Genomic DNA, 15,385 nt, shown 5'->3' with positions numbered 1-15,385 from the left:
AAGCCTGCTGACTTCTTGTATCACTCCGATCTCCGCAGTTCCACTGAAGAATTCTGAAGGGGAAAGCCGAAAATGGACGTAAACTAATAGCTACCACATGGGGGGGGGGGGAAGTACGATAGAACAGCAGGATCGCCGAAGATGTTAAAAGCCTACACATCGAGTGGGAAGGGAGATCCACATTCCTCTCAAGAGAAGGGATCGAACCCTTGTAGTCGGTATAGCGCTGGCCTTCTGTGCTCGAGATTGCGGGTTCGATCCCGGCCCAGGTCGTTGGCATTTAAGTATGCTTAAATGCGACAGGGTCATGTTAGTAGATTTACTGGCTTGTAAAAGAACTCCTGCGGAACAAAATTCTGGCACACCGGACGCTGATATAACCTCTGCAGTTGGGAGCGTCGTTAAATAAAACATAATTTAAATTTTGTTCGAACCCTTGCACTGTGCGAGTGACACTCCAGTAAACTCGCCCCAAAATATCGAGGGCGACATTCGAAAACCAAGGCTCCTATTCGAAGGCTTTAATTTGGAAAAATACCGAAATTTGTGTGGAAAGAGGGATGTAGGTCCGTGGCTCATCCCGACATTTGCTTGATCCAAATATCTTACTATAATAATATCGGAACAGCTGTAGCATTGGCGTGAGTGCGAAATATCGCGGACCTGACATCTAGCGCAGAGGGATGGAATTACGTCCACATATACAAATATTAACATAGCGAGATTCTGACTATTGTTTAAAACGTGAGTTACTAATGTCGAATTATATATGACACACTTAAGAAATGTTGAATAGTATTTAATGTAAAATTATTACCTTATATTAGAGCTGCATATTATGAGAATATTGCATACTTCATATTACTTTTCGTAATTAATTGTTACAAATTTTTTCTTTGGTTTAGTGAGACAAAATCAATTCTGATATTAGGAATGAGTTTACAATAACGCTTTATATACCCATTGCTGACAACTGCAAAGATAAAATTGATAGTAATCTGATGCTTGTAATAATTAGTAAAGGCTTTTGGACAACAATAAAACTTAATTTGATAAAACCTTAAAATTTCCGATACATTTTAACTTCTATTCATTTATCAGGTCTAGATAAAAAAGCCAATTTGTATTTTTCTATGAACACAGAGACGAAGGCATTAGGCCTCCTAAAGAATGTTGTTGACTTTTGTTTTATGAACTGTCGGAAATCGAAAGTACGATTTGGAGCAATTTGTAATGCAGCAATTGTCACAATTATAAACAGCACATATACACCCTGACATTTTAACACAGAACTAATTAATAAAACTATTAACTAGCCCAGAAACAATATACATTGCAGTTGATTACAGCTTGTTTCGCGAGTATCACCACACCGGCCGCCTAGGTAGCAGCACATAGCGTCGTTCGAACATAAAATTGCTAGCTGTCCGGTATTATTATAGTAAGATATTTGCTTGAACTATAGTGGGAAATATATTGAGTTGTTCTGGACCTAAAAGAAAACAAGTCATTAGCAACATGGTTCTGAAGGTGTCTATGGTACTGGCCGCATGCAATATGAGGTTACCTGCGACGCGGATTTCATGGCGTCCTGCATGACCCTCGTCTGCACGTCGTGTTTGTTCTTGAGGGCTTCGTACTCGCGGTACACCTTCTCCGACACTGCAAGATAAGTCGTGGCTCAGAAAACAAGAGGTTTGTAATACACACGGTATAAAGATAAACCAAGTACAATATAAATCGAACAACTGATTCCGACAAATGGAAAACAAGAGCGAACCTGTCTGCAATTGCAGAAGTCTGGCATCTTTGTCCGCTAGTTGCTTCTTGACGCAGTTGTGATCGTTATGCAGAAGTTGGTAGCGCCGCTCCAAGTCAGCCAGCTCTCGCTCGCCTGTAAAATTCACGTACAATAATGTAATTAATAATGTACAGCGTGTCCAAGAAATCCGCATACCCTTATCATTATTATATCATAAACATTTACAATTTCCTTGGTAATGCGTATGAGCTGAAATGGCACATACGACTTCTCTATCCTGCACTTCGCTATGGGTTTTGACAATGTGTCCCATTTGAATGACAGATGAAAAGCAAGTTTTCAAAACCTGACATGTCCAGTCTCATAAAAAAGCCACAAATATGTCTCTGTAATAAACGAAGATTTTTCTGTGGTAAAATTTTATATGAATCTATAGAACTATAACAATCTCGATGGCAGTGAGCGCAAATTAAAAAAAAAAAAATAGTAGGCTATTGTTGTGTCTGCTGCAAATGTTTTGCAATGGGGAAGAGAGAAGACCAACGAAAACTAAAATTATGCATATGAAACAAAATTAAATGTAAAAAAAAATCAATATTATTTGGCCGATTCAGCGACCTATTAACTAAAGACGACAAAATTAAATGTTTGGAAAGAAATATGTGGATATGAATAATCGATTGAAGCAACATCATACTACAAAGATTGGACATATTTGAGAGATGTTTGATAGTCAAATACAAAACATGGCGTCAGTGGTAAGAAATTAGACTTTTGTGAACAATAGTTATATATTTTCTGTCGTCTAGGAGGAGGCCTTGGTAAATCTTCATCTGAAGAATTCAAAACTAGATGATTTAGTTTAGGCCTAAGGGAGACTGTTGTACCTTTAAACACTTTTCAAATTTTATTTATTTATTTTTTTTTTTAATTTTGGGAAATGAAATTTTTTAAATGAAAAAATGCTTGAAATAATTATTGAAGATTCCTTTACAACTTCCTGTATGTATTTTCCTGTTTTACAGATCTGTTAAGGATGGAAAAAATAAAATAAAGGGATATGTAATGTGTTCAAAGGTACAACAGGATCATGTACCTTGGAACATACCCTCTTGTAAGTTGGAACACATGGAATATAGGTGGGAATATAGCTGTAAAAACTGACAATCATATTTAAAATGTATTTGCCATCATAAACCAGAGCAGGCTTCTCTGATTGAGATTTTATTTCCTGGAGGAGCAATAACTGCTTCAGCAGCTTTCTTCAAGGCATCCGGATCAATTGGGGACCTCTTTAATTCCAGACTTACTTCGTGACATGACCTTAAAATAAAAGAAAAACAAAAACCGATAGCATCGTGTAATTTGGAACATGTTCCATGGTACAAGATGTTTTGTGTTCAAAGGTACAAGACGGTGCACGTTTAAACAAATATGGCTCCCAAAACTAGAGAGTCAAATAAATCATGGAAATTAAAATATATTATTACTCACCAGATGATAGGGAACACACCGTACTTGAAAGATATTAACAAATGCAAACATACATCAAAGAACGAAATGTTTACTTTTGGTACTAAAAAAACTTCTTTTATCTACGGAACTCACACTTTGCAATAAATCAAACTGAAACTACGATCAGAGCTACTTAGCGGCTTTCTCTACAATCTACTTCAGTTTGAGTCCTCTAGGTAGCAGCAAAAATTAAAAAACAAAAAATGTTCAGAGGTACACTATGCTGAAGGTACAACAGTTTCCCCTGCTATTATTGACTACAAATAAACTAACCTCACTAATAATCTGCAATAATGGGTGAATGCAAACTTAAAGAAAAAATAAAGGTAAACACTAATAACTAATAATATTAGTTCCAATTATAGTACAAGAAAAGCTTGTAAAATTCACTAATATTATTAGTAATTTTATTAGTAATTTGCAAGTTTTCTTCTCAGCATTACGCAACAGAAATATTATACAAATTACAAATCACAAGTAAATTTACTAATACTATTACGGTCTTACTAATAAAAACTCTATATACAGACGTTTAACTGTTTTATACTTATACAATGAGTAGCTCGTTTATAAGTCGTGTGTAAATTCCTTACTAATAATCACTACATACGTCGTGTATAACAGTATAACTGTTACGCAGATACGTCATAGTTTCGTCATTACTTCCTTACGAAAGGTAATAGAATATCTGAGGTTCTCTATTGCATCCGGTAGAGCGCTGTAGTGTGGCGTTTTAAATATCGATAGTACAACTGGCTCTAATCGATTACCACACTACATTTTGGTCAAAGAGTACAAGCTAGAGCAATATTATTCTAATAATTTTATGATCTTTGGTTTGTTCTTCTGTGGTTACAAGGTAACCATCATCATAAAATGACAGTCGATATGAACAGCTGTTAGAGGGGCGGCCATTTTTTCCCTATATACAACGCTTAAACAAGGGGTTTCGTGTATATAACTACTGCAAAGCAATTCCCATTGTATAGTTACAGCCTGTTTATACGTCCATAGCTTATTCACGGTTTATTAGTAACGTTTTCTGTCTCAACTCTGGATAAGTCTGGTATAAAAACTATACACGGTTTATTAGTAAGACTGTTAGTTTGTAAATTATTATGCAACAGAGCCCTGGTTCTGGAAGTTCTGTGACAGGATGGCCCACCTGTCAGCATCGGAGTCAAGTAATAAGTAAAGCAATAATTCTATTAGGTACATGAAACAGATGACTGTCGCCTACTTTTCTGCGACTGCGTGAGCAAGGTCTTCCGCTTCTTCTCGGCCTCCTCGTACTTGCTCCTCCATTTGATGTCTCCGTTCTGCAGCCTCGAGTCGGGGGCCGGTTTCCATTGCGGCAGAGGAATGTGCGACGTCGTAGCCGCCGAGTTGTAGCACGCGGCCAGGGCCTTGATTCTGTTGCTTCCGGGCGCCATCGCCGGAGCCTCTCCGTTATTGTTGTCATTCATGTCTGACTCGCATTATCTGAAATCAAGAGTGAGGAACAGCATCAAGACTCGCTGGCCTTCGGAAGTGATCGCCAATCATTTGCTGCCACGTCATTTAACACACAAAAGTTCTATATGCAATGACGTCAATGATTAGGCACATTATTGTTGCAGTTATTTCAGAAGAAAATTATCAGCAATGGCCCATTCACAATACAAATATTAACTCGAGGACAGAGTGAGTTGCTGAGTCATCATTCACAATGGAAAACTGCCGTTATCATAAGGCCATGAAATACATAGAGCCTATATCCGTAAACAGATGACTGTAATCACTGATGTTACCACAAAAGAAAGCTTGGAGTTTGCAAGCTTATGCGTTTACGTTTTCGTTCACTTCTAATGTTACCGTTTACGAAAATCGTTGCGAATGGTTACATTAAATAACCTGACCGGAAGTATCGACGTTCGCGTCGCGTTTGCTATTACTTTTAATTGTGAGTGGCCTTCAACGTTGCATATTATTATTATGCTAGGTTATAGCTGCAGGTAAGATAACAAATAGAGTCAGAAGTATCTTTAGATTAGAAACGCGCGTATGAGAGACTGCAACTTTCGTTCCTGAACCGGCAACTTCTTCTACACATCTATAGAGCCGGATGCATACTCATCAGGCGGTTCCAATTTCTTCTCGTACTTTAAACTTTCGGGAAACATGCAAATGTAGCTTAGTGATAGTAAAAGGTAAAGGTATCCCCGTAACATACCATGAAGGCATTTGGGGGGGGGGCATGGAGGTAGAGCCCCATGCTTTCCATGACCTCGGCACTAGAATGAGGTGGTGTGGTCGGCACCACGCTCTGACCGCCTTTTACCCCCGGGAAAGACCCGGTACTCAATTTTATAGGAGGTTGAGTGAACCTCGGGGCCGTTCTGAAAGTTTGGCAACGAGAAAAAATCTTGTGACCACCTGGGGTCGAACCCCGGACCTTCCAGTCCGTAGCCAGCTACTCTACCAACTGAGCTACCCGGCTTAGTGATAGTTCATTATCATTACTAAACTTGTACATTTTAAGAAACATATTTACAAAGGTGTTAACCTCAAAAAAGTAACAAAACTAATATGGTAATAAAATTTACATTATAAAAATTTTGTAAAATATTTTTCAACCCTCCGTTAAATTAACGATGAGAGTGAAAGCATACATTTGTCTCCATGATAGTCTAAAAAATTCACGGAAAGCGAAAGTTACATACATACATACATACATACATACATACATACATACATTATTTTATTGCAAGTATATAAAAACGAAATACTGTAACAAAAATATATAGGCAAAATAAATGAAAAATAAATATATAAATAAACTAATGATTGAAATTAAAAGAAAAACAGAGAAGAGTGAAGAAAGATAATTGAAGAATAGAAAAAAATAGAAGTGGGGAAGAAAGAAACACAGAAATAAATTGAAAAAAGAAATAGAATGGAAAACGGAAGAAAAAAATGAACGGAAAATACAAGTGAATAGCTGTCGAAAAGGAACAATTAATGTAGTAAAACTTAAAAATTTTCCACTTTTATCATTTTAAAGAATGAACAATATTGGATTATTACACCATAAAGAAATATATTTCGTTCGTCAAACTGTACTGAACGGGAAATTCACTGAAAGAGGTGGGACATAGTGACTTCTCTGAGAAATTTTTAAGTAATTTGATATTCCTATAATTTATTAGTTTCGCTGTTTACTTTGTTGTGTGAACTATTACTTCACTCACTCACTCACTCACTCACTCACTCACTCACTCACTCACTCACTCACAAATTAGTACTGTCATTTGAAATCAACACGTAAACAATTTAGAGGTGTGGAGTATAAGGTGGGTCATGTTTATGAATGTAGTAGGCTAAGGAAAACAATAGAATATCTCTTCATTATAGCTATCTTTGAATTGTAATAAAGCTTAAAACATTTTCCATCTGCATCATTTTAAAGAAGAGTAAGTAATGGATTATTACATTTTGTTCTTGTTCCGAAAAGCTCTTTGGCACGCGTGTCATATTTAAGGAGGATAACAGACGCTGTTCCATCTTCACGCATCAATCAAGCTATTTGTAACTTCAGACAGGAATGAGTCTTTGTTAAAAAAAAAGTCCAAATTATTAGGAAGTGCGAAAAGTCTGTTTTCCAAAGTTCAAGGTATAATTGTATTCCAAGCTGAAAATATATCACTTTTCTGCGAAAAATAGGGACGAATCACTCTTAGTTTACGTACATGTCAATTGCAAAACCACAAGAACATTATTTTCTAAGTAAAAAAATGTAAAGTTATTTCTGCTTCTCCCTGTATATGAAGAAAAAACTCCCTCAGCAGCGTCACAAATGTTCAAAGCTGTTATAAAACAGACAATGAAATGAGGATTGAAGGTTAAGAGAACAAACGATTCCCACAGTGGGAGAATATTTCAGGTTCCCACTGACGCAACAATGGCCTGGGGTCACAGCACCGCACAGAACAATGCTAATGATTTGTGTTTCACAAGATCTCGTCTAGAGCTGCTACCTTAATCTTGGGGGCATGGTTAAAGTTTGTGGTAGGCCAAATAATACTAATACTAATAATAATAATAATAATAATAATAATAATAATAATAATAATAATAAAGTATATACAAGCTGCTTCATTAGTACCTTACGCCTATGATAATGTTATGTCCACCTTCCTTATTTCTTATATCGTATTTAAAAAAACTATGGCAAAAAATGTTACTAAAACACATGTTCTGAACTTTGGTGTCTTGTCTTATATTATTATTATTATTATTATTATTATTATTATTATTATTATTATTATTATTATTATTATGGTGGTGGTGGTGTCTTAATAGCTGTCAACAATCAAATACCTGTAATATACCGGAGACATGACTTAGGGCGGAATTCATAGTCGTCACTTATAAATGAGTGAACCCTTAAGTGGTTACTTATACTCATTTCTAATTCATAGTTGTCCCTCATTCACATAATGAGTGATTACTTAAGTGATTACTTAAGTGAGCTGATCTGTACCCTTAAGTGACCACTCATTTTCAAAATGTATACTGAGAATGATTTTGAGGATTTTGTGGAGTTTGTTGAACGAAATGAGGAAAATATGTGTCCCAAAAAGGTATATTAGAGACATGGAGAATCCTCTGGAAATGTATAGTGAACTGAAATTTAAGAAGCGATATCGTTTTCAGATCAATTCGAAGTTCTTGCTCTAGCCAAATTGATCGTTATTTATTCATTCATTCATTCATTCATTCATTCATTCATTCATTCATTCATTCATCCATTATTTATTTATTTATTTATTTATTTATTTATATAACAGGGCAAAGCCCCAATTACAATACACAGTACAGATATTTGTTAAAAGAAACATAGAATTGCATATAACATGAAAAGAAGAGATAAAGCAGATACAAGGTTAATTACAAATTAAAAATTGAAAAAAAAAACAAGTAGATACTACCTAAATAAAAGACACAGATCTAGATATAAATGAAAAATACTAAATAAAAATAAATTAAAAGGGGTTAAGTATAGATATCATAGCCAAAAATGTAAAATGTAACTATAATTGGCAAATTATAGAGTAAATATAACACTATGTTAATAAATTCAACATACAGTATTATATAGTAGGCCTAACAGGCTTAATTAATTTATTTAAGAAATTCACTACTACAGAACATGTGTTCCAATTAGTAGGATATCTGATTATAACTATGACTAACACGCAACTAGAATTTAACATATCATGAAACTATTGCTGTATATAACTTATTCAGTACAATAATATTGATAACTCGTTGTTATAGCAACTCCACATGCAGAGCTGCTTTCGATTAGTTCAATGAGAGTCAGCTTTTGTTATGACGTCATGTCCGGCAGCTATAAGTGAGCACTCATTACGTGAAAATAAGTGTTGTCTATGAATTCGGAATTGACTTAAGGGTTCCCTTATTATAAGCAAACACTTATTACTTAAGGGTTCACTCATTTTTTTAAGTGACGACTATGAATTCCACCCTTAGAATTCATTAGCGAGTGTGTATGGATTCAGATTCCTATGGAAGACGGATTCAATTTGTTAATTGGTAATCATTAAACGCAGGGACAAACTGATTCAATATATTTTGATTTCAGCAAAGCTTTTGATGTAGTTCCGCACTATATCCTTCTTCATAAGTTAGGAAATATTGGCCTTTCTGTAAGCTACGTAAAGTGGTTCGAAAATTATTTAAGTAATAGAGTTTCATGTGTAAGACTGTTTAATATACACTCTTATTCTTATAATATAAATTGCGGAGTCCCGCAGGGATCTACTTTAGGACCTCTCCTATTTATTATATTCATAGATGATATATGTAAAAGAATAAGTTCTGACTGTTTATTATTTGCAGACGATTTAAAAATTTTTCGTACAATCAAAAGTAGTACTGACTGTCAATCACTTCAATGTGACATTAATTCAGTCGCTAAATGGTCGGAAGACAATGGTATGAAAATTAACATATCCAAAACTAATGTAATAACCTTTTCTAGAAAAACTTCTTCACTGAAATTTAATTATTATCTAAATAATGTACTAATTAACAGAACGGATTGCGTAAAAGATTTGGGAATATTCTTTGAAAGTAAATTGTATTTTCATAGTCACGTTGATTACATTTACAATCACGCAATCAGAATGCTAGGAATAATACGGTCAATAACTTATTCTTTTTCCACGCCCGATTCTCTTTTAATGCGATCGAAACTCGAATATGCGTCTGTAGTTTGGAACTCGATTACAACTACGGACTCGGCTAAATTAGAAAATATACAAAGAAAATTTATATCCTTATGTTCATTCAGATTTCTGCCCATTAATTCCGGGTATAGTTATGAGAGAAAATGTGAATATTTTAATTGTCAAAATCTATATGCTAGACGCCATGAGCTAGATTATCTGTTCTTTTGTAAAGTCCTCAAAGGTGATATATCCTGTGACTCTTTCTTAAACAATATTACCTTACGTATTCCAACAAAAGATATGAGAGCCCACAAACTTTTCTATATTAGAAATTCGAAATTTCTTTCACCAGTCTCCAGATGCATTAAAAATGCCAACATGCATGGCTGCGAATTCGATCCCTTCAATGTATAGACTTAGTTTGCTCTTGGCAACGATTTATCATTTATGTATTCTTTTAGGCATTACACTCAATTAACATTGTCTCATAGTATTCTTAGTTATCCATTCATCGTCATTATTGTAATTAATTGTAATTGTATTTGTGTAATAATTATTTTTGTTTTATGTTTTTGTTATATTTGTGCTGAACTGTAATTGGCCACTGGCTGTTGTACAGCACATTAAATAAATAAATATATAAATAAATAAATAAATAAATAAATTATTATTATTATTATTATTATTATTATTATTATTATTATTATTATTATAACCCCGTAATTTTTCACGGAAGTTAATTTAACGAGTTTTAATGAACCAACGTGAAATTCAGAGATGTGTTACTGCATAATCACATCTAGACTAGACGGCATTTCGGAAGGCGGTCGGCTGCTACATGCGCCGTAGCATTTCTGGTATGTGACGTCACAGTACAGTAGATCCAATCGGAATCAGTCTATAACAAGTACTTCCAGAGTTTTTTGTTCACGTGTGAGTGTTTCAATACACGGAATAAGTAAAACTAACATTTACTGTGTGTGTAAAATAAATAAATGGAAGAAGAGACTGTAAAAAGACAAGTATTACACAGGCAGGCGCAGAAAATAGTGTTTAAGGTGTATAATTATTTTAAAAACGTTGACGAGCTGAACGCTGCCGGCCATCTTGATGCTGGTTGCAACGTTGCCAACGCGCAAGAACGACTGCAGAAGCATGTGGTGTGGGATTGAGAACCGTGCAAAGAATATTGTTAGTGAAGGAAAGAGGGTTTGTTTGGTGTCATGCTTACAGTAATCAACGACTAAGGTCATTATTGTCTTTTGATAATTTAAATTCTCTCCTGCGCTATTTGTATTGCACGTGCTCGTGAAGTACGATGTGGCAATGTTGTACGCTGTCTTGCCCTCTCTATCTGTCCCTCTCGACGCAAACGCTAGCAGACTACCGCCTTCCGAATTGCCGTCGACTTCTAGGTACGTAAAAAGTATGGGACATTCTTCATGGTTGCTAAGTCAAAGTCTGATGTTTTCTTGTTTTACAAATAGTCAAAGCCTGTTAATATCTAAACATAGCCCACTGATTAAGTTATTTCTTTACTCTTCCTATGACAATGTTAAATTCCTATGTATCATACCCACAATTAAACACACGGTATACCGGTCGTGTAATATTTGTAATTTTACAATATCAGCTTATCACACCAACTGAAGAGCTCACATTGAGAGGGGCTCTTCGTGATGCTGCTGGAATTATCTGTGAGCCGAATGGGCGGAGGACCCCACAAGCTTCTGGCGGGCAGACACGCCTCCTGAATAACAAGCAGCCTGTATTACGTCATCTCATTGTCGCAAATGAGAGATTACAATTCGCAGGAAGTCCGCGCGCTGGGGTTCTGACCTTTCCCGGTACCATGTTCGACAACTGAAGATCAGTGTGTGAAGTTCATGCATAAATAATTGATAAACGGGAAGCGTAACAGGTGTTACCATGGATACCAGGAATTGCTTTTTGCCTGGAGCTTTCATAGAGAGTTTGTAAATCGCTGTACAAAATCTATAATAATAATAATAATAATAATAATAATAATAATAATAATAATAATAATAATAATAATAATAATAATAATAATAATAATAATAATAATAAATCTGTAGCCAAAATTTTTCTGGTAATTTTCGATTTTCCAAAAATAATTGGTGTTAACATGTATAATTAACCATCCTGAAACCGAAAATCGCTTTTTTGAAATTTTTGTTTGTATGTCTGTCTGTCTGTCTGTATGTTTGTTACCTTTTCACGCGATAAGGGATGAACGGATTTCGATGAAAATTGGAATATAAATTAAGTTCGTTGTAACTTAGATTTTAGGCTGTATGGCATTCAAAATACGTTATTTAAAAGGGGGGGTTATAAGGGGGCCTGAATTAAATAAATCGAAATATCTCGCTTTTGTGAAAAATGTTACATAACAAAAGTTTCTTTAAAAATGATTTCTGATAAGTTTTATGCTTTGAAAAATTTTGATAGGACTGATATTTAATGAGATAAATGAGTTTTAAAATTAAAATAACTGCCATCTAAAGCGGTGTATTGAAATAAAAAAAAATGACTTCGTCTATAAGGGGCCTTGGACACAACAATCGAAAGCTATTAAATACAGCCTACAGACAATGTTTCTGTGTTTTTATGAAGTAATATCGGAAGCTAAATTAACCAATTTGTATAATTAATTATTATTTCATCATTGGAAAGTGTAGTTTCTCTGGATGGACATAATGCTATAATGTTATTACAGTAACTTCTGAGTGAATTGAGGACAGGTAAGATTAAAATAGCTTCTTATGCACAGAAAACTTGATAGGTTATTCTGTATATTCATTTCCTGTATTTCTTAAAATAATGTTTATGAAATATTCATTTTTATCTCAGAGAATTAACGAACAACGAGAGTGTATTGATTTAGTATGCAGTAATAGTACGTTAGCTTAGCAATCCATTATTGTATAATACAAATTTTAACTATGCTCAATTGAATCGTGTTAAAATACATAAAATATATATGCAATAAATGCAATGCAAAAAAAATTGGGTAATGAGCCAAGCAGATTATGTTGCGCTGTTGTAAAAGCTGTTCCTCCTGAGATTCAAGAGCTCCCACAACAAATTAAAAACTTTCTAATTCGAGTACATCCGTTATCAACACACTTTTTACATAATATAATATAATATAATATAATATAATATAATATAATATAATATAATATAATATAATGTAATGTAATGTAATGTAATGTAATGTAATGTAATGTAATGTAATGTAATGTAATATAATATAATATAATATAATATAATATAATATAATATAATATAAACATAATAATAAATCTGTAGCCAAAATTTTTTGTTAATTTTCGCTTTTCCAAAAATAATTGGTAATAACAATTAAGAAACACGTTAAAAGAATTGTCATTGCACCAAATGAGTGGTCTCTGGATCAAAATGATCGCATTTTAATATTTTACAATTTAAATTAAGTAACATATTAAACGATTTATCCTTCTATCTAACACGAATGTTCCCTGGATCAAATGTCGTATTTTAATTATGTAATTACTTTATATTTATTTCTAATGGGTGCAGCGGAGCGCACGGGTACGGCTAGTAATAATAATAATAATAATAATAATAATAATAATAATAATAATAATAGCACAAAATGTAGATGTGTTTACTTACTGTAATTCTAAACAGTTAAACAATTTGTATCGAAGGAATGATTAACATAATGAAGGAAAATTGATATATTAAAAATAAATATTCTACAAAAGTAATATTTGAAGACATATCATATTCTGGACACGAAAAGCAGTATTTCTGACAATCGGCTTTTGAAAGCAGTCTTTGTATGACAGCCCTTTACACTATGTACACTAAAATACGCTGTTTTCAGTATTACACTATCATAAAGAATGAAGACTTACATGATCAAACATTATTATTTTACACCATTGTACAATATTTACAAAATAAGTAGGTTATAGTATTATGAAATAAAATACCTTGCATTACAATACACAACAATGTGCATAGTAGTGTAAATGTTGTTTGATCAATGTAGGCCTGCATTCTTTATTATAGCGTAAATAGTACAAATAGTGTGTTATAGTGTACGGTAGTGGCAAAAAGATCGGACCGACGGAATAATCGAAGTCCCCGAAATGAGCCACTGCGCATGCCACGCCCGCATTCACAAGAGAGCGAGTAATCTATTGAAATTGTTGTAGTTTCGACTGCTGACGTAGCCCATTTCGAAAGCCATTAGAAAATAAGCTGGTAAAATTCATATTCTGGTAAAATATCGCTGCAATCGAAAAGTATTGGGAATAAATTTGAATAAGGAACAAAAAAAGTTTCCTTCCCAGGCAGGATTCGAACCACGAAAGTCTCAGTTACCAGTCTATCGTGCTCTGGAGTGGACAAGGCTCTGAAATCAGCTACAAGGATCGGTCCGGTATTTTTGCCACTACTGTACATAGTGTAATTTAAATTTGTAAATATTAATGTAATAATAAAGTGGGCCATGTTTTCTTCTGCCCCACTTGACGAAACAAGAGTCCCGTGAGCCGTCAGTCAATTACTTCACTTGCTAGATGGACGTGCGCCGTCTACTTAAAGACTTCAGTAATACTTAATCTTGTAGACACCTGGTCCCTAACGATAATAATGAAGTTATAATGTGGATAACTAACAAGAGAAACTGATAAGGCAAAGGAGGACTGGATGAAGAAGAAATGTAAAGAAATAGAGGACTTAGAAAGGAGAGGAAGATATGATTTAATGTACCGCGAAGTAAAATGTTTGGACTTCACAAATAAGAACAGGAAATCCATGTGGTTGATAGAAGACGAGCTCGGAAATGAAGTAACAGACAGGAATACTAAACACGTGGACGAAATATCCAGAAGAGTTATATGAAACAAGGAATCGTCCAGATGACTTAGCTATAGAAGACGAAGCAACCGTATCAGAAGACGAAAAAGGAGAAGTAGGTAAGAAATTGAACTAGCGGTTAGGGAAATGAAGAATGGGAAAGCAACAGGAGTTGATGGAATCCCACTGAATTAGTGAAATGCTTGGGTGAAGACAAGAAGGAAAGTTTTTATGTAGATTATTTTACGACGCTTTATCAACATCTCACGTTATTTAACGTCTGAATGAGATGAAGGTGATAATGTCGGTGAAATGAGTCCGGGGTCCATCTCAAATTGGGTTGAGGGAAAACTCCGGAAAAAAACTCAACCAGTTAACTTTCCCCGACCGGGAATCGAACCCGGACCACCTGGTTTTGCGGCTAGACGCGTTAACCGTTACTCCACATGTGTGGACCGTGAAGGAAATTCTAACGAAATATATTTAAAGGTGAATGGCCTGAAGATTTCACGGAGACAGTGTTGCTGGTAATACCGAAGAAAAATAATGCCAAGAAATGTAAGGAGTTCAGGACTATCAGCCTGATATCGCAATCGGCGAAGATTCTCCTACGAATACGTTTATATTCTAAGATGAAAGAACAGTTGGAAGAAGAGCAGTTTGGCTTCAGGAAGGGAAAAGGTACGAGAGATGCAATTGGACTGCTACGAACAATCGGCGAAAGATATCTAAAGAAGAATAAAGAAGTGTAAATAGTATTTGTTGACTTAGGAAAGGCGTTTGACAGAGTGGATTGGAATAAACTGATGGGGATCCTAAAGAAAATTGGCGTGGATTGGAAAGAGAGGAGACTGTTCAATAATCTTTATATAAAACGAGTCAAAATCAGGATAGGAGAAGAAATGCCAGAAGGAAGTGAAACAGGAAGAGGAGTACGAAAGGATCCGTTTATCATCTACCCTGTTCAACATCTACTTGGAGGATTTAGTAAAGAATTGTT

General features: G+C 34.7%; 1 protein-coding gene across 4 annotated transcripts in view; it reads right to left on the bottom strand.

Moving 5' to 3' along the window:
- Positions 1 to 15,385, bottom strand: part of LOC138711988 (shootin-1-like) — a 66,888-nt gene that overhangs the window by 21,557 nt on the left and 29,946 nt on the right. For all 4 annotated transcript variants that reach the window (XM_069843329.1, XM_069843320.1, XM_069843339.1 and 1 more), the window contains exons 2-4: positions 4,518 to 4,759; positions 1,781 to 1,894; positions 1,568 to 1,662 (exon numbers count right to left, since the gene is read on the bottom strand). In XM_069843329.1, coding sequence (XP_069699430.1) covers positions 1,568 to 1,662; positions 1,781 to 1,894; positions 4,518 to 4,743 — 435 coding nt within the window. In that variant the 5' untranslated portion in view covers positions 4,744 to 4,759. The remainder of the gene's footprint in view (positions 1 to 1,567; positions 1,663 to 1,780; positions 1,895 to 4,517; positions 4,760 to 15,385) is intronic.

The sequence above is a fragment of the Periplaneta americana genome, chromosome 2, assembly GCF_040183065.1.
Source record: "Periplaneta americana isolate PAMFEO1 chromosome 2, P.americana_PAMFEO1_priV1, whole genome shotgun sequence".
Classification (NCBI taxonomy): domain Eukaryota; kingdom Metazoa; phylum Arthropoda; class Insecta; order Blattodea; family Blattidae; genus Periplaneta; species Periplaneta americana.
Note: the sequence above shows the minus strand (reverse complement) of the source record. Positions and strands in the feature narration are given on the sequence as shown.